Source organism: Schistocerca cancellata, chromosome 7, assembly GCF_023864275.1.
Source record: "Schistocerca cancellata isolate TAMUIC-IGC-003103 chromosome 7, iqSchCanc2.1, whole genome shotgun sequence".
Lineage (NCBI taxonomy): Eukaryota > Metazoa > Arthropoda > Insecta > Orthoptera > Acrididae > Schistocerca > Schistocerca cancellata.
The window spans coordinates 161,835,173-161,853,646 of NC_064632.1; the positions used below are offsets into that span (position 1 = coordinate 161,835,173).

General features: G+C 46.5%; 1 protein-coding gene across 1 annotated transcript in view; it reads left to right on the forward strand.

Annotated features, from left to right (window-relative positions):
- The window catches only part of LOC126092497 (UNC93-like protein MFSD11), a 246,955-nt gene that overhangs the window by 166,011 nt on the left and 62,470 nt on the right, over nt 1–18,474 (forward strand). Inside the window, exon 2 of the mRNA XM_049908119.1 lies at nt 14,939–15,108. Within this exon, the coding sequence (XP_049764076.1) occupies nt 14,939–15,108 (170 nt within the window). The remainder of the gene's footprint in view (nt 1–14,938; nt 15,109–18,474) is intronic.

The following is an 18,474-nucleotide window of genomic DNA, read 5'->3' on the forward strand; positions in this document are numbered from 1 at the left end:
AGGATATCTTTGTAAAACAAATGGTTGACAGTTTCTCATGGAGCAACAATCTCACAAGAGCATGCACACTTTCGACGTTTTCGTCGGTTTTTAAAGTTGCAGGTCTCCTTGTGTGCGGTTCATCTTCAAACTGTTGTCGACGTTCAAAAACTGATTTGTACCAACGAAAATCTTGTATTCTTGATAAATGTTCCCCATGGACCTGGTTCAACTTTCCAAATGTCACACTCCGATTCCCCAAGCGCATCGCAAAACTCAATGGCATGACGTTGCTCTGAATGCCGCTGTTTAATTTTCGTGACGTGCTGCAAAAAAGCAACGTCACTGATGACGCTCTCAAAAATCACATGATGGCTGTACATAGCTGAAACTCGGATTGAACATCTGGAAAGTATGAATGAATGAACCTGTCTACACAAGTAGAACAAAGCAGTTTTGCCAGATCGCTCGTAGTGATAAGTATTATTACTTTCCTCACACCTCGTGTACGAAACAATGTCCTTTACACAATTTTAGTTACTAAGTCAATTGGCCCTTGACCAAATGTGGCATCGAGCGAGACAGCACAGTGATTAGCACACTGGACTCGCGTTTGGGAGGACGACGGTTCAAACCTGCGTCCGGCCATCCTGATATAGGTTTTTTTAAATTGCTTCAGGCACACGCCGGCATGGTTCCTTTGAAAGGGCACGGCTAATTTCCTTCCTCATCCTTACCTAATCCGAGCTTGTGCTCAGTCTTTAATGACCTAATTGTCGACGGGACATTAAACACTAATCTCCTTCTCCTAAATCACTGGCACAGTGTGAACCAGCCTTTAGGCGTGAACTGACGAAGTACGCGTTAAGGCTGCGATGGCTTTCCAACACTCTGGTGTGTAATATAGCTGCTATTGTTTGCACCACCAGACTCGGTAATTCTGTACTGTCAGGTTGTCCACTCCCGCGGTCCATGTAAGGGCTGGGATCAAGCCGTGGAAACGGGAGCAGGCCAGCCAGCACAACCGGTCCGCGCCTGTGGCGGGTCACAGAAGGCGGGCCTCGAACCCCCGACCTTTGCCAAAGACGCAGCCTGGGCGTGGCCGCCCGCCTCCGTGCCTCCCCTGACTCTACTACACGCGGACCAGCCTATTTCTGAAGCTCGGGCTATCCGCGATAGGAAAAGTGCCGGTATTCCGCGCACTATCATACAGGGTGACGGAGAATTCTTAACAGCCTTGTTGACAGTCGCCATCGCTCAGTCATTAGAGTATTACCCAAAGCTCGTGTTGCACAACACATCTACCATGTACAAGTAAGGTGTAGACGGCCTACTGCCTAGCGGCAGAACGGTTGAAGTTGCGATTTTAGCAGACCGTTCATTAGCCACGCAGGCGAGAAAAGAGAACCTTTCTATTCTGACGTGGATCCACGCATGTGTGGTGGTAGTAGCAGCACTAGTAGTAGTAGTAGTAGTAGTAGTAGTAGTAGTAGTAGTAGTAGTAGTAGTGGTGGTGGTGGTGGTGGTGGTGGTGGTATATGCGCGCATGCGCAGAACTCAGCGTTTCGAGCAGGCTTTCATCTACATCTACATGATTACTCTGCAATTCACATTTAAGTGCTTGGCAGAGGGTTCATCGAACCACAATCATACTATCTCTCTACCATTCCACTCCCGAACAGCGCGCGGGAAAAACGAACACCTAAACCTTTCTGTTCGAGCTCTGATTTCTCTGATTTTATTTTGATGATCATTCCTACCTATGTAGGTTGGGCTCAACAAAATATTATCACATTCGGAAGAGAAAGTTGGTGACTGAAATTTCGTAAATAGAGCTCGCCGCGACGAAAAACGTCTTTGCTTTAATGGCTTCCATCCCAACTCGCGTATCATATCTGCCACACTCTCTCCCCTATTACGTGATAATACAAAACGAGCTGCCCTTTTTTTGCACCCTTTCGATGTCCTCCGTCATTCCCACCTGGTAAGGATCCCACACCGCGCAGCAATATTCTAACAGAGGACGAACGAGTGTAGTGTAAGCTGTCTCTTTAGTGGACTTGTTGCATCTTCTAAGTGTCCTGCCAATGAAACGCAACCTTTGGCTCGCCTTCCCCACAATATTATCTATGTGGTCTTTGCAACTGAAGTTGCTCGTAATTTTAACACCCAGGTACTTAGTTGAATTGACAGCCTTGAGAATTGTACTATTTATGGAGTAATAGAATTCCAACGGATTTTTTTTTTTTGGAACTCATGTGGATCACCTCACACTTTTCGTTATTTAGCGTCAACTGCCACCTGCCACACCATACAGCAATCTTTTCTAAATCGCTTTGCAACTGATACTGGTCTTCGGATGACCTTACTAGACGGTAAATTACAGCATCATCTGCGAACAACCGAAGAGAACTGCTCAGATTGTCACCCAGGTCATTTATATAGATCAGGAACAGCAGAGGTCCCAGGACGCTTCCCTGGGAAACACCTGATATCACTTCAGTTTTACTCGATGATTTGCCGTCTATTACTACGAACTGCGACCTTCCTGACAGGAAATCACGAATCCAGTCGCACAACTGAGACGATACCCCGTAGGCCCGCAGCTTGATTAGAAGTCGCTTGTGAGGAATGGTGTAAAAAGCTTTCCGGAAATCCAGAAATACGGAATCAACTTGAGATCCCCTGTCGATAGCGGTCATTACTTCGTGCGAATAAAGAGCTAGTTGCGCTGCACAAGAACGATATTTTCTGAAACCATGCTGATAACGTATCAATAGATCGTTCCCTTCGAGGTGATTCATAATGTTTGAATACAGTATATGCTCCAAAACCGTACTGCAAACCGACGTCAATGATATAGGTCTGTAGTTGGATGGATTACTCCTACTACCCTTCTTAAACACTGGTGCGACCTGCGCAATTTTCCAATCTGTAGGTACAGATCTATCGGTGAGCGAGCGGTTGTATATGATTGCTAAGTAGGGAGCTATTGTATTAGCGTAATCTGAAAGGAATCTAATCGGTATACAATCTGGACCTGAAGACTTGCCCGTATCAAGCGATTTGAGTTGCTTTGCAACCCCTAAGGTATTTACTTCTAAGAAACTCATGCTAGCAGCTGTTCGTGTTTCAAATTCTGGAATATTCCATTCGTCCTCCCTGGTGAAGGAATTTCGGAAAACTGCGTTCAATAACTCCGTTTTAGCGGCACAGTCGTCGGTAAAGTGCCATTGGCACTGCGCAGCGAAGGTATTGACTGCGTCTTGCCGCTTGTGTACTTAACATACGACCAGAATTTCTTCTGATTTTCTACCAAATTTCGAGACAATGTTTCGTTGTGGAACCTATTAAAAGCATCTCGCATTGAAGTCCGTGCCAAATTTCGCGCGTCTGTAAATTTTAGCCAATCTTCGGGATTTCGCGTTCTTCTGAACTTCGCATGCTTTCTCCGTTGCCTCTGCAACAGCGTTCGGTCCTGTTTTGTATACCATGGGGGATCAGTTCCATCTCTTACCAGTTTGAGGTATGAACCTCTCAATTTCTGCTTGTTATTGTTTATACTTGTGGGCAGCAGACTCCTGAGGACTCTTGGCTGTTGTACGAGATATTCCAACATTTTTCAGAGTAATTTTTATAAATACTTTAATTAAACGATTGAAAATTCTCTTTTTTGTACTGCGTTGAGAATTATTCTTTATCTAATCATATCTTCTTATTGTAAAAATGGAATGAAACCAAGAATGAGCGCGCATATTGAGGCATACATCAAGGAAAAGTGTCTATATGATACTCTGGATACGCTGTACCATAACAAGGTACTTCTGATTACATAGTGTAACACAGATTTGAAAATTTGCAGAAGTATCCGGACACATGGCTGAAAATGACATAAAAGTTCGTGGCACCCTCCATCGGTAATGCTGGAATTCAATATGGTTTTGGCTCATGCTTGGCCTTGATAGTTTTCACTCTCGCAGGCATAAATTCAGCCAGGTGCTGGAAGGTTTCTTGGGGAGTGGCAGCCCATTCTTCACGAAGTGCTACGCTGAGGAGAGGTATCGATGTCGGTCCATGAGGCCTGGCACGAAGTCGGCATTCCAAAACATCCCAAAGGTGTTCTACAGGATTCAGGTCAGGACTCTGTGCAGGCCAGTCCATTACAGGGATGTTATTGTCATGTAACCACTCCGCCACAGGCCGTGCATTATGAACAGGTACTCGATTTTGTTGAAAAATGCAGTCACCATCCCCTTCGCAGTGAAGATGTATGTAAATTAGCATTTGGACATGTTGCAAACATGGTTAATAACTCAGCTGGAAGACAAGAGGATCATGGTTAATGTCTAAATTCATCAGAACGGACGCCCAGTGAACGTTGCTATCCGGTTGCTTGCCGAGGCTTGTATTTCTCGCGGACCACTCTGCACAAGCGGCCGACGTCTCAATTACTATTGCAGGTTTTGATAAATTTGCTGTTGATGACTTAGTCTCCCGGTTGGTAATTGCAGGAGATAAGACTTTCGTTTCACGTTTGTTTGTGAGGCTGTCATCAAAGAAAGCCCTGAGATCAGACTGTGCTACAACTACTTTTAACCGGCAGTATGGCTATAGCCTTAGCAGTGCATGGAAAAAATATTGGAAATTTGTGGTAAGATCTTACGGGACCAAACTGCTGAGGTCACTGGTCCCTAAGTTTACACCCTACGTAATCTAACTTAAACTAAGTTTAAGGACAATACACACGCCCATGCCCGAGGGAGGACTCGAACCTGCGAAGGGGGGAGCCGCGCCTACCGTGACAGGACGCCTGAGACCTCGCGGCTACCCCGTGCGGCCTAGTGCATGGAAAAGGGCGTTCGGCGCTGAAAGGCCTCACAGAAATAAGCTAAATTTGACTTTCAGCGGAATCAGCACCACTACCAATATTCATCCATTACAGGCATGGACATAATCTCTGGTAGTGCACGAACGTTCTACAATTACTTGACGTCTCCTTGGTATAATTTGACCAGCTACGTATCAAAGTACCACACGCATTGTCAGTACGTCAGTTCACTCTTGACGCTGGCTGCCGTAGTAGTCACTGAAAGCTCCACTATACAAACGAATACGGCGCTGCAAAACCACCGAAAAATTTCATACAGTGTCAGAGTTTTTTTTCCTAAACAACATAGAGTAATGATCCTTTGCGTCATTCAGCCTACCTCTCCCCCCACCCCCCCCTCCCCATCTCCTCCTACTCCTTACAAAGGAGACAAACACGCCAGTTTTAAATTCGTTTCTATACTATGCTTTCTTGTTACATTTCTAAGGTAAAAACCACTCCGTCTTCAGGCCACAAGTGGCCCATCGGGAGCATCCGACCGCCGTGTCATCCACAGTTAAGGATGCAGATAGGAGGGGCGTGTGGTCAGCACACCGCTCTCCCAGTCGTTATGATGGTTTTCTTTGACCGGAGCCGCTACTATTCGGTCGAGTAGCTCCTCAATTGGCATCACGAGGCTGAGTGCACCCCGAAAAATGGCAACAGCGCATGGTCACCCATCCAAGTGCCGGCCGCGCCCGACAGCGCTTAACTTCGGTGATCGCACGGGAACTGGTGTACCCACTGCGGCAAGGCCGTTGTCTCAGATTTCTAAGATAGCTGTCATTTAAATTTTCTCTATCTACTATTGTGGAAACAAAGTATGGCGTATTTCTGTTTAGGGAAAAAAAGTTGTTGTGGTAGATACTAAAATGGAAAGGGCATTAATATATGGGCCTGTGTAGATGTTCGTAAGCGAACGCAGGTTATAGATACAGCAAACTACCGATTATCTGGGCAAATGCGAACCCAACCCGAACCTGCTCAGATACCATAAAAGCTCGGATAATTCGGAATACATATTTCGACTGGAAACCCGCCTTGGTTACCCGTGCGTGTTAAAGCGCCGCCTGAGGGACGGGTAAGTGCACCGGCCCGGCGGATTAACGATGGCCGTTGGTGTGCAGGCTAGCCTGGATGTGGTTTTTAGGTGGTTTCCCACATCCCACTAGACGAATACCGGACTGGTACCCGCGTCCCTCCCCAAACGCGATTCACAAACATTTCACATGAATAATCTTCACGCAGACAGTTGGGGCACACTCTTTTCATCTGGGAGGGGTGGAAGGTGGTGGTTAACAGCGTGGCGACAGGAAGAGTATCCGGCCACCATTTAAAATTAACTACGCCAAATCTGTACATAACCATGCTTACCCTGATGTGCGGCAGTAGCACATGAAAAATAAGACTACATATTCTTAGCGGAAATTGCTATTTACTGTACTTAAAATAAACATTCTACCTATCACATAAGCCCACTCCATTACATGTGCGTTACTCGCCGGGTACAACCCGTCTCTACTGACCGCGCTATCGACTGGAGGTTAAACTTCATCCCTTCTGAAAACACCGGGTTGCAAGTTATGGACATAGGGCTCCTAGGAAAAACACATTGACAGGATGTCGGCTATAATCTTGTTACAGGGGTGGAGTCTCTATCTTTAGCCGAAGAGGCAGTGGGGGACAACGGAAAAGAAATACTTCCTCTTAGAATGAAACTGTGTGCTGGACTGCGACTCGAACTTGTGAGGTTGGTCTTTCGCTGGCAAGTATTCTACCGACCAAGGCTAGTTTAAGGCCCAAGCGACACAACCGGCCGCTTTGCTGTGCTGCTGTTAAAATATCGATATATTGATTTTTCCAAAAACTATCGATATATACGAGCACATTTTGTCACCGATATATCGACTCGAAATAGCAACATCGAGTGCAGATATTTTTATTTTATATTTTTTTCGCAGTTTTCGGTAAGTATTTGAAACTATTCTTTTGCAATTGTAGTAAACATAATTTTACTTTCACTGCGTAAAGGAGCCTTACTACTTTTTAAGCTTCCATAACGTCAACACTTTCTCTTTGACTGTGTGAAGCAAGTATAGGTGGCAGAAAGATGATGTCCGATTGCATTGGAGGCCCCGATGTGAACGGAACAACAAGATTTCCGATGTGAAGAAATAGCACACCAGTTGCGTTAAAAAAACATTTTTTAAGGCAACTGGTGTGCTATGCCTTCACACCGGCATTCTTTAAAAATAGTCACTGAAAATGATGAACAAAAATCGAAATAATTTTGGTCTATGCGGTGGGTGGAGACATGTGAGAGAAATGATGACGTAATCGGCGCTAAACAACAGAAACTGCAGCGTTTAACTTCACCACGCAATTTTGACACTACAACTGCTAGTTCGCTGGCGTTTGCAGAATTGGAAAAAGCTAAGTCGACATGAAGTGTTACGGACAAATGCGATAAGTGACGAAACCAAACGACGGGCCCAATTGACACCTTTTATTGTGTCATTTACATGCAGTTACCTGATAGCAGAGCGGTTGTCGCCAAGCGTGAACGTGCATCGTTTACCTTTCAGTTCTTGCTCTAAGGGGGATAAGCAAGCTGGTAGCATGTTGATGTACAGAATATCTAGTAATAAATCAACACTTAAACATATAGTTCTAAAAACGACAGTATATTTACAGTATGCTGCAGATAGTTTTATTGGCTGGTACTTCGATACTTCTTCGACGGTATATCGATATATTATTTCGATACATCGAGATCCGTTAGTTACATGTTTTAAATGTCGATATTCCTTACCGACCGCTTGAGGCGGCAAGCAGAGAAAGCTGTCTGAGCGCAAGATTTTTATACAGAACATATCACAATTAGTGGGGAAAACTGACGCGGGTAAAAGTGTAAGAGAAAAAAGGAAGAGTGTTGGGACGGGGAGCATGTTGGCGCCAAATGATAAGTCGCTGGTGTGGACAAATGTTGTCGAACTGGCCCTGCTACCGACTGAACTATAAGTATGGCAGATATCACTGAAATAGCGGTTTCGGTAACACTGGCTTTAGCCGGCCGCGGTGGCCAAGCGGTTAAAGGCGCTACAGTCTGGAACCGCGCGGCAGCTACGGTCGCAGGTTCGAATCCTGCCTCGGGCATGGATGTGTGTGATGTCCTTAGGTTAGTTAGGTTTAAGTAGTTCTAAGTTCTAGGGGACTGATGACCTTAGAAGTTAAGTCCCATAGTGCTCAGAGCCATTTGAACCAATTAACACTGGCTTTTTTCGGCTCCAATATGACTGTTAAAACAGTTCAAAATAACTTGTTTCTGAAAGAACCGATTTTCGGTTTTTTGTTGCTATTATTTTCGACAGTAAACATAGACATAACACAAAGACAGAAAAATTCTACGTCATCCTCAGACTTTTGCATTAGACGTTTCAAGTACATAGAGCAAAAATACGAAATAAAATAGGTAAACGAAAGAAAACTTAGTCCGCTCACCATTCGTTGCTTTTCTCGAATAAAGAGGAGTTCTACACTACAAAAAATACATCAGTACTCTCCTGAGTCTATTCTTTTTTTAAATCTCTGTCAAAAACTCACGTTATAATTGAGGATCATACCACTTTATTGGCTCTATGAGTAATTAGTGTTAAAGGTTGAAAACTGAGGTTTTAGTATTCAATTTTTTGTGTTTAGTTGTCCGTTTCTTAGGGCTACAAGCAGACAAAGACATATTATGCACACACAGGTAGCAGATCAGCTAATTTCTGTTTTTATTGTAAACTGTGTTAAGTTTTTAATTTACGTTGTCGCTGTGCCTTCCTTTGCCTTTCATTATTTCATAGAAAGGACAGAGAATAATAGGCCTTTCTTCGAAATTTGTAGCGTCCTTTTTCTTTAATTATTTCGAATGAAAATGCTATTTTTAGTCAAATATATCTCTTTACTTTTTAACTGAAGTTGGAATTTAATGGATTTTTTGCTGACAAAAGCAAAAATGCTCCTTCAAAAACTTCAAATGAGAAGTTTACATAGCGAACAAAATATGACATTTACCAGAAATATTTACATGACAAGAGTTAAAATCTCAATAACGAATTAATTCATTGCCTAATATTTATAGTCCAATATGTTCATAAATAGTAATTCCCTATAATACGTTCATCTATAAGTTGCCTGCTTTCATCGGAAAGAATATCATTCAAAGATCTGTTATAGCCGAGACTAAACAAATTACGAAAAACAGTGGTTATTCAGAACTGAAAGACCAGTATCGGTTTAACCGATCGGTTTGTCAATTAATGAGCATGGTGTTAGAAACCATCGCTCGTGGGAAACACAGTTTGCCCTTTTCTCGCATGATACACTAACTGTGTATGAAGGGCGACAGCCAGATCACATATTTCTAGATATCCGAAAAGCATTTGACACGGTGCCCCATTGCAGACTGTTAACGAAGGTACGTGCATACGGAGTAGGCTACCAGATATGCGACTGACTCGCAGACTTCTTAATCAACGGATCCCAGTATGTTGTCCTCGACAGCGAGTGTCCATCAGAGTCAAGGGTATCGCCAGGAGTGCCACAGGGAAGCGGGAAGCGTGAAGGGCCACTATTACTTTTTTATGTACATAAATGACGTGGCGGACAACTGCAATCTGCAGTTGTTTGCTGACGATGCTATGGTGTACGAGAAGCTGTTGAGCTTAAGTAACTGTAGGAGGATACAAGATGACATGGACAAAATTTCTAGGTGTGTTATGAATGGCAGCTAGCTCTAAAAATGGGAAAAAGTTAATGCGCCGGCCGTTGTGGCCGAGCGGTTCTAGGCGCTGCAGTCCGAAACCGCGATGCTGCTACAGTCGCAGGTTCGAATCTTGCCTCGGGCATGGATATGTGTGATGTCCTTAGGTTATTTAGGAGTAAGTAGTTATAAGTCTAGGGGACTGACGACCTCAGATGTTAAGTCCCATAGTACTTAGAGCCATTTGAACCATTTGTTAGTTAATGCCGTCGAGTAGGAAAAATAAACCCGTAATGTTTGGATGCTGCACTAGCTGTGTCCTGCTTGACGCAGTCGCGTTGTATAAATATCTGGGCGTTAAGTTGCAAAGCGATATGAAATAGAACGAGCATGTGGCGATTATGGTACGGAAGGCGAATGGTCGAGTTTGGAGAATTTTGGGAAAGCGTGTTCATCTGTAAAGGTGACCGCATATAGGACTCTAGTGCGACCTACTCTTGAGTACTGCTAGAGTGTTTGGGCTCCACACCAGGTCGGATTGAAAGAAGACACTGAAGCAACTGAGAGGCGAGCTGCTACACTACTGGCCATTAAAATTGCTACACCAAGAAGAAATGCAGATGATAAACAGGTATACATTGGACTAATTTATTATACTAGAACTGACATGTGATTACATTTTCATGCAATTTGGGTGCAAAGATCCTGAGAAATCAGTACCCAGAACAACCACCTCTGGTCCTAATAACGGCCTTGATACGCCTGGGCATTGAGCCAAACAGAGCTTGGATGGCGTGTACAGGTACAGCTGCCCATGCAGCTTCATCACGATACCACAGTTCATCAGGAGTAGTGACAGGTGTATTGTGACGAGCCAGTTGCTCGACGACCATTGACCAGACGATTTCAATTGGTGACAGATCTGGAGAATGTGCTGGCCAGGGCAACAGTCGAACATTTTCTGTATCCAGAAAGGCCCGTACAGGACCTGCTCTATGCGGTCGTGCATTATCCTGCTGAAATGTAGGGTTTTGCAGGAATCGAATGAAGGGTAGAGCCACGAGTCGTAACACATCTGAAATGTAACGTCCACCGTTCAAAGTGCCGTCAATGCGAACAAGAGGTGATCGAGACGTGTAACCAATGGCACCCCATACTATCACGCCGGGTGATACGCCAGTATGGCGATGACGAACACACGCTTCCAATGTGCGTTCACCGCGATGTCGCCAAACACGGATGCGACCATCATGCTGCTGTAAACAGAACCTGGATTCATCCGAAAAAATGACGCTTTGCCATTCGTGCACCCAGGTTCGTCGTTGAGTACACCATCGTAGGCGCTCCTGTCTGTGATGCAGCGTCAAGAGTAACCGCAGCCACGGTCTCCGAGCTGATAGTCCATGCTGCTGCAAACGTCGCCGAACTGTTCGTGCAGATGGTTGTTGTCTTGCAAACGACCCCATCTGTTGACTCAGGGATCGAGACGTGGCTGCACGATCCGTTACAGCCATGCGGATAAGATGCCTGTCATCTCGACTTCTAGTGATACGAGGCCGTTGGGATCCAGCACAGCGTTCCGTATTACCCTCCTGAACCCACAGATTCCATAATCTGCTAACAGTCATTGGATCTCGACCAACGCGAGCAGCAGTGTCGCGATACGATAAACCGCAACCGCAATCGCGACCGACCGTTATCAAAGTCGAAAACGTGATGGTACGCATTTCTCTTCCTTACACGAGGCATCACAACAACATTTCACCAGGCAACGCCGGCCAACTCCTGTCCAAGTATGAGAAATCGCTTGGAAACGTTCCTCATGTCAGCACGTTGTGGGTGTCGCCACCGGCGCCAACATTGTGTGAATGCTCTGGAAAGCTAATCATTTGCACATCACAGCATCTTCTTCCTGTCGGTTAAATTTCGCGTCTGTAGCACGTCGTCTTCGTGGTGTAGCAATTTTAATGGCCAGTAGTGTAGATTTGTTAACCAGTAGGTTCGGTCAGCATGCTAGTGTTGCGGATATGCTGCGGGGGGCTCAAGTGGTAATCCCCGGAGGGAAGAAGACTTTCATTTCGAAAAACACTACGGAGAACGTTTTAGAGAACCGGCATTTGAAGCTGACTGCACAATGATTCTCCTGCCGCCAAGATACATTTCACGTAAGGACCACACAGATAAGATTAGAGAAATTAGGGCTTATAGAGAGAGTTGTTTTTTACTCGCTCTATTTGTGAGTGGAACAGGGTAGGAAGTAACCAGTAGTGGCATAAGATGTCCTGCGTCACGCACACTATGGTGGCTCGCGGAGTTTCCATATACAGGGTGTTTCAAAAATGACCGGTATATTTGAAACGGCAATAAAAACTAAACGAGCAGCGATAGAAATACACCGTTTGTTGCAATATGCTTGGGACAACAGTACATTTTCAGGCGGCCAAACTTTCGAAATTACAGTAGTTACAATTTTCAACAACAGATGGCGCTGCAAGTGATGTGAACGATATAGAAGACAACGCAGTCTGTGGGTGCGCCATTCTGTACGTCGTCTTTCTGCTGTAAGCGTGTGCTGTTCACAACGTGCAAGTGTGCTGTAGACAACATGGTTTATTCCTTAGAACAGAGGATTTTTCTGGTGTTGGAATTCCACCGCCTAGAACACAGTGTTGTTGCAACAAGACGAAGTTTTCAACGGAGGTTTAATGTAACCAAAGGACCGAAAAGCGATACAATAAAGGATCTGTTCGAAAAATTGCAACGGACTGGGAACGTGACGGATGAACGTGCTGGAAAGGTAGGGCGACCGCGTACGGCAACCACAGAGGGCAGCTAGTGCAGCAGGTGATCCAACAGCGGCCTCGGGTTTCCGTTCGCCGTGTTGCAGCTGCGGTCCAAATGACGCCAACGTCCACGTATCGTCTCATGCGCCAGAGTTTACACCCCTATCCATACAAAATTCAAACGCGGCAACCCCTCAGCGCCGCTACCATTGCTGCACGAGAGACATTCGCTAACGATATAGTGCACAGGATTGATGACGGCGCCGGCCGGTGTGGCCGTGCGGTTCTAAGCGCGTCAGTTTGGAACCGCGTGACCGCTACGGTCGCAGGTTCGAATCCTGCCTCGGGCATGGATGTGTGTGATGTCCTTAGGTTAGTTAGGTTTAAGTAGTTCTAAGTTCTAGGGGACTGATGACCTCAGTAGTTAAGTCCCATAGTGCTCAGAGCCATTTGAACCATTTTTTTGATTGATGACGGCGATATGCATGTGGGCAGCATTTGGTTTACTGACGAAGCTTATTTTTACCTGGACAGCTTCGTCAATAAACAGAACTGGCGCATATGGGGAACCGAAAAGCCCCATGTTGCAGTCCCATCGTCCCTGCATACTCAAAAAGTACTGGTCTGGGGCGCCATTTCTTCCAAAGGAATCATTGGCCCATTTTTCAGATCCGAAACGATTACTGCATCACGCTATCTGGACATTCTTCGTGAATTTGTGGCGGTACAAATTGCCTTAGACGACACTGCGAACACCTCGTGGTTTATGCAAGATGGTGCCCGGCCACATCGCACGGCCGACCTCTTTAATTTCCTGAATGAATATTTCGATGATTGTGTGATTGCTTTGGGCTATCCGAAACATACAGGAGGCGGCGTGGATTGGCCTCCCTATTCGCCAGACATGAACCCCTGTGACTTCTTTCTGTGGGGACACTTGAAAGACCAGGTGTACCGCGAGAATCCAGAAACAATTGAACAGCTGAAGCAGTACATCTCATCTGCATGTGAAGCCATTCCGCCAGACACGTTGTCAAAGGTTTCCGGTAATTTCATTCAGAGACTACGCCATATTATTGCTACGCATGGTGGATATGTGGAAAATATCGTACTATCGTGTTTCCCAGACCGCAGCGCCATCTGTTGGTGAAAATTGTAACTACTGTAATTTCGAAAGTTTGTCTGCCTGAAAATGTACTGTTGTCCCAAGCATATTACAACAAACGGTGTATTTCTATCGCTGCTCGTTTAGTTTTTATTGCCGTTTCAGATATACCGGTCATTTTTGAAATACCCTGTAGATGTTGCTTGACGCTATGTAGCGACACTTGGTTAGGTTTCTGGGTGGTTACAAGAAGTATTGTACCCCGGACCACCCTTTTAAAATTAAATTTACTGAGATTTTAGACCCCCATTCTGATTTTATTACTGTTTACACGGATGGGTCTAAACAGAGGGATTTTATGGGCTGCTCTGCTATGTTTCCCGACACTGTCCGTAGAATAGGGCTCCCAGAGAAGTTCTCAGTTTACTGTGCAGAACTGTTTGCCATTCTGAAATCGTTAGAGCATATGCGACGACATCATGGGAAGAAATTCATCATCTGCTCCGATTCCCAAAGTGCTCTACACGCTCTTGAACAGAAGTACCCAGCAGATCGGATGGTGCAAGAAGTGCAGGACGCACTTCTGCTCTTGCAAAAGCAGGGTAAGGATGTAATTTTCTGCTGGGTTCCAGGGCACATAGGAATTCCTGGAAATGAACTTGCAGACGCGGCTGCCAAGGAGGCTTGCTCCATCCCACCTCCTTCTCGCTATTCCGTACCCCTGCAGGCAATAACATCATTCGTGACTCGGAAGGTCATGCGTTGGTGGGAGGCTCAGTGGCTGGAAGTGAGGGATAATAAGTTGCGAGCGGTGAAGGATTCTGTCCGAGCGTGGCCTACGCCCTTCCGACAACGACGAGCTGAGGAAGTAGCCCTTACACGGCTTCGAATAGGACATTGTCCGTTGACACATGGTTTTCTGTTACGTCGTGAGGAGCCACCAACGTGTCGTACATGTGGGACACAGCTGTCGATACGACATATTTTAACTGAGTGTGTTTTATATGCGGGTTTGAGGGAAGATTTAAGTTTCCCACCAGACCTGCCCTCTATTTTAACTAATAATGAGGCGAGTGTGGCTAGAATTTTAAGTTTTTGTGTGATGTCTGGACTTCTTCCCAAAATATTGGGATTGAGATCTTAATGTGCTGTAAAGTGGTTTGGTCACCTATTATTTGAAAGTGGTCACCCAGCCACAGTTAATTATCTTTACCTATTTTGTACTGGTATTTTATTTTTAGTTTTATCTACTTGTTTTGATGTGCTGTGTCCAATCTTGAAATTTGAGCATTTACAATTCTCGCGAAGATCGGCTCTGAATTGATGTTTGTTTAACAGATCTTGGCTGCACTCGTCAACATTTATTTTGGGAACGGGCGCTGATAACCTCAATCGTCATCATTGGCCACGGTAAGTGGGAGAGCCTGCCTACACCTGTTCGTGTTCTCTGTCTGCAGAAAACCGTACTGGACAGCATCCAAGCAGACGATCCGGAGTTCCGTGGGGATGGCTACACCAGCCTGGCGGTCATCTACGCTGTGTTCGCCGTTTGCAACTGGCTAGCGCCGTCCATCATCAGCGTGGTGGGGCCGCGCCTAACCATGGTCATCGGCGGCATCACCTATGCGTGAGTCTCGACACCCCACTGCCAAAACACCACACGTCGTCAGGCTGAAAGGCTGCCGACACCAGTTATGTAACTACTAGCGTCTAGCTCCTCCTTTTCCGAACTGCATAGCATATAACCTTCAAAGACTACACTATTCACCAGAACATTATGACCGTCGACTTAATATTGATACAAAACCGTCCAGGCGATAGCAGCGTCACCTGGTGGAAAATGACTGCTTTTCAGACACATGCACGATGCATGTAGTATCAGTGAGCGTGCTGTCCCTGTATTGAACAGGGAGGGTGTGCGATCTACACTCCTGGAAATTGAAATAAGAACACCGTGAATTCATTGTCCCAGGAAGGGGAAACTTTATTCACACATTCCTGGGGTCAGATACATCACATGATCACACTGACAGAACCACAGGCACATAGACACAGGCAACAGAGCATGCACAATGTCGGCACTAGTACAGTGTATATCCACCTTTCGCAGCAATGCAGGCTGCTATTCTCCCATGGAGACGATCGTAGAGATGCTGGATGTAGTCCTGTGGAACGGCTTGACATGCCATTTCCACCTGGCGCCTCAGTTGGACCAGCGTTCGTGCTGGACGTGCAGACCGCGTGAGACGACGCTTCATCCAGTCCCAAACATGCTCAATGGGGGACAGATCCGGAGATATTCCTGGCCAGGGTAGTTGACTTACACCTTCTAGAGCACGTTGGGTGGCACGGGATACATGCGGACGTGCATTGTCCTGTTGGAACAGCAAGTTCCCTTGCCGGTCTAGGAATGGTAGAACGATGGGTTCGATGACGGTTTGGATGTACTGTGCACTATTCAGTGTCCCCTCGACGATCACCAGTGGTGTACGGCCAGTGTAGGAGATGGCTCCCCACACCATGATGCCGGGTGTTGGCCCTGTGTGCCTCGGTCGTATGCAGTCCCGATTGTGGCGCTCACCTGCACGGCGCCAAATACGCATACGACCATCATTGGCACCAAGGCAGAAGCGACTCTCATCGCTGAAGACGACACGTCTCCATTCGTCCCTCCATTCACGCCTGTCGCGACACCACTGGAGGCGGGCTGCACGATGTTGGGGCGTGAGCGGAAGACGGCCTAACGGTGTGCGGGACCGTAGCCCAGCTTCGTGGAGACGGTTGCGAATGGTCCTCGCCGATACCCCAGGAGCCAACAGTGTCCCTAATTTGCTGGGAAGTGGCGGTGCGGTCCCCTACGGCACTGCGTAGGATCCTACGGTCTTGGCGTGCATCCGTGCGTCGCTGCGGTCCGGTCCCAGGTCGACGGGCACGTGCACCTTCCGCCGACCACTGGCGACAACATCGATGTACTGTGGAGACCTCACGCCCCACGTGTTGAGCAATTCGGCGGTACGTCCACCCGGCCTCCCGCATGCCCACTATACGCCCTCGCTCAAAGTCCGTCAACTGCACATACGGTTCACGTCCACGCTGTCGCGGCATGCTACCAGTGTTAAAGACTGCGATGGAGCTCCGTATGCCACGGCAAACTGGCTGACACTGACGGCGGCGGTGCACAAATGCTGCGCAGCTAGCGCCATTCGACGGCCAACACCGCGGTTCCTGGTGTGTCCGCTGTGCCGTGCGTGTGATCATTGCTTGTACAGCCCTCTCGCAGTGTCCGGAGCAAGTATGGTGGGTCTGACACACTGGTGTCAATGTGTTCTTTTTTCCATTTCCAGGAGTGTATCTGAGTTTGAGTGAGGGCAAATTGTGAAGGCCCAGAGAGGCTCGGCCGGAGCGTTCCGGAAACTGCACGACTTGCCGGGTGTTCGAGGACTACTGTGGTGAGTCTCTTCAACAAGGTGGCGCGTCCAGATGTCGTGGGGCTGGGCAGCCATCCCTCTTTAAATTTGTCACACGTTGTAGACCAGACACACTGATAAAACAGGACAGGCGGTGAACTGTGTCGGAACTAATATCGGACTTCAATGCTTCGCAAAGTACAAGTGTCTCTGAACACACGGTGCACCAAACACTCCTAATGATGGGCCTCCGCAGCCGACGACCCGTGCGTGTGCCGATGATGACACCACGACATCGGCAACTGTAACTGAAATGGGTGTGTGGCCGTCGGCACCGGATGTTGCCGCTGTGGCAGAGCACCACACGGTGTGATGAATCCTGATACTTTCTTTGTCATGTTTACGGGAGGGCGTGAATCCGTCGTCTTCGAGGGGAACAGCTTCTCGACACCTGTATCAGGGGAAGGAGAAACCCTGCTGGCAGCTCCATTATGCCGTTTGGAACATTCACTCTGGCATCCGTGGGTCCAGTGGAGCTGGTGCAAGGCACTATCACAGCCAAGGTGTATAGTACACTGGTTGCAGATCGTGTACACACCTTCACGACGATCATATTTCTCGATGGCAGTGGCATTTTTCAACTCGATAATGCATTATGTCACAAGGCCAGGAGTGTGATGGAGTGGATCGAGAGCACAGTGGAGAATTCCAATTGATGTGCTGCCGTCCCCACCCCCCTCCCTCAATCTGAACTCGATCAAACACATCTGAGATGTGATTGAACATACACCGCCCCCGCCCCAGAATTTACAGGAATTAGGTGACTTGCGTATGCAGATGTGGTGTCAGTTGTCTCCAGTGACCTACTAAGGTCTCATCCCTTCTATGCCATGATGCATTGCCGCTGTCATCCATGTAAAAGTTGGACATTCCGGCTGTTAGCTAGACAGTCATAATGTTCTGGCTTATCTGTGAACATTACACCATATTTTGGTACGCTGAAGGTGGAATTGGCTCCATTCTCAGTGAAAAGTCGTAGAGCTATAGCTTCCAGTGGGTGTTCTAGATCACTCTAAAGTTATTTATTCGAGTTTTTATTAGGGTTCTGGGCAAGTGACAACATTATACATGATTTGTTAAAAAAGAAACCAAACTGTTTCTGTTAATGTTTCTATTCAACTTCTCTCATTCAATGTACTGCCCTAGTATACTAGTACATTTACCCTAGTGTTGTCTGCTTTGCTATGCAGTCCTGCAGAATTACCAGATGGATTCCTCTGGATGTCTCCGATAATGATGAAATGGAATTCTTTCAATACAGATTTTAATTCTGAAAACAATAATGTCACAGAGAGTGAGATTTGCGTTGAGTTCCTTGTAGAGGCTAGTCATCTGATTTTTTCCACAAGAGCCTTCAACTCGCATAGCTGAGTAGGCAGCTGTGCTGTCAAGGTGAGTATTCATCAGAAACGTGGGCATCGTCAGGAGTGCCTCAGCGAAGTGTGAGAGGACCGCTTTTATTTTCTACAGGGTGACAATTATTGAACTACACGAAATAAAATAGTCATAGCTACCGAACACTTCAC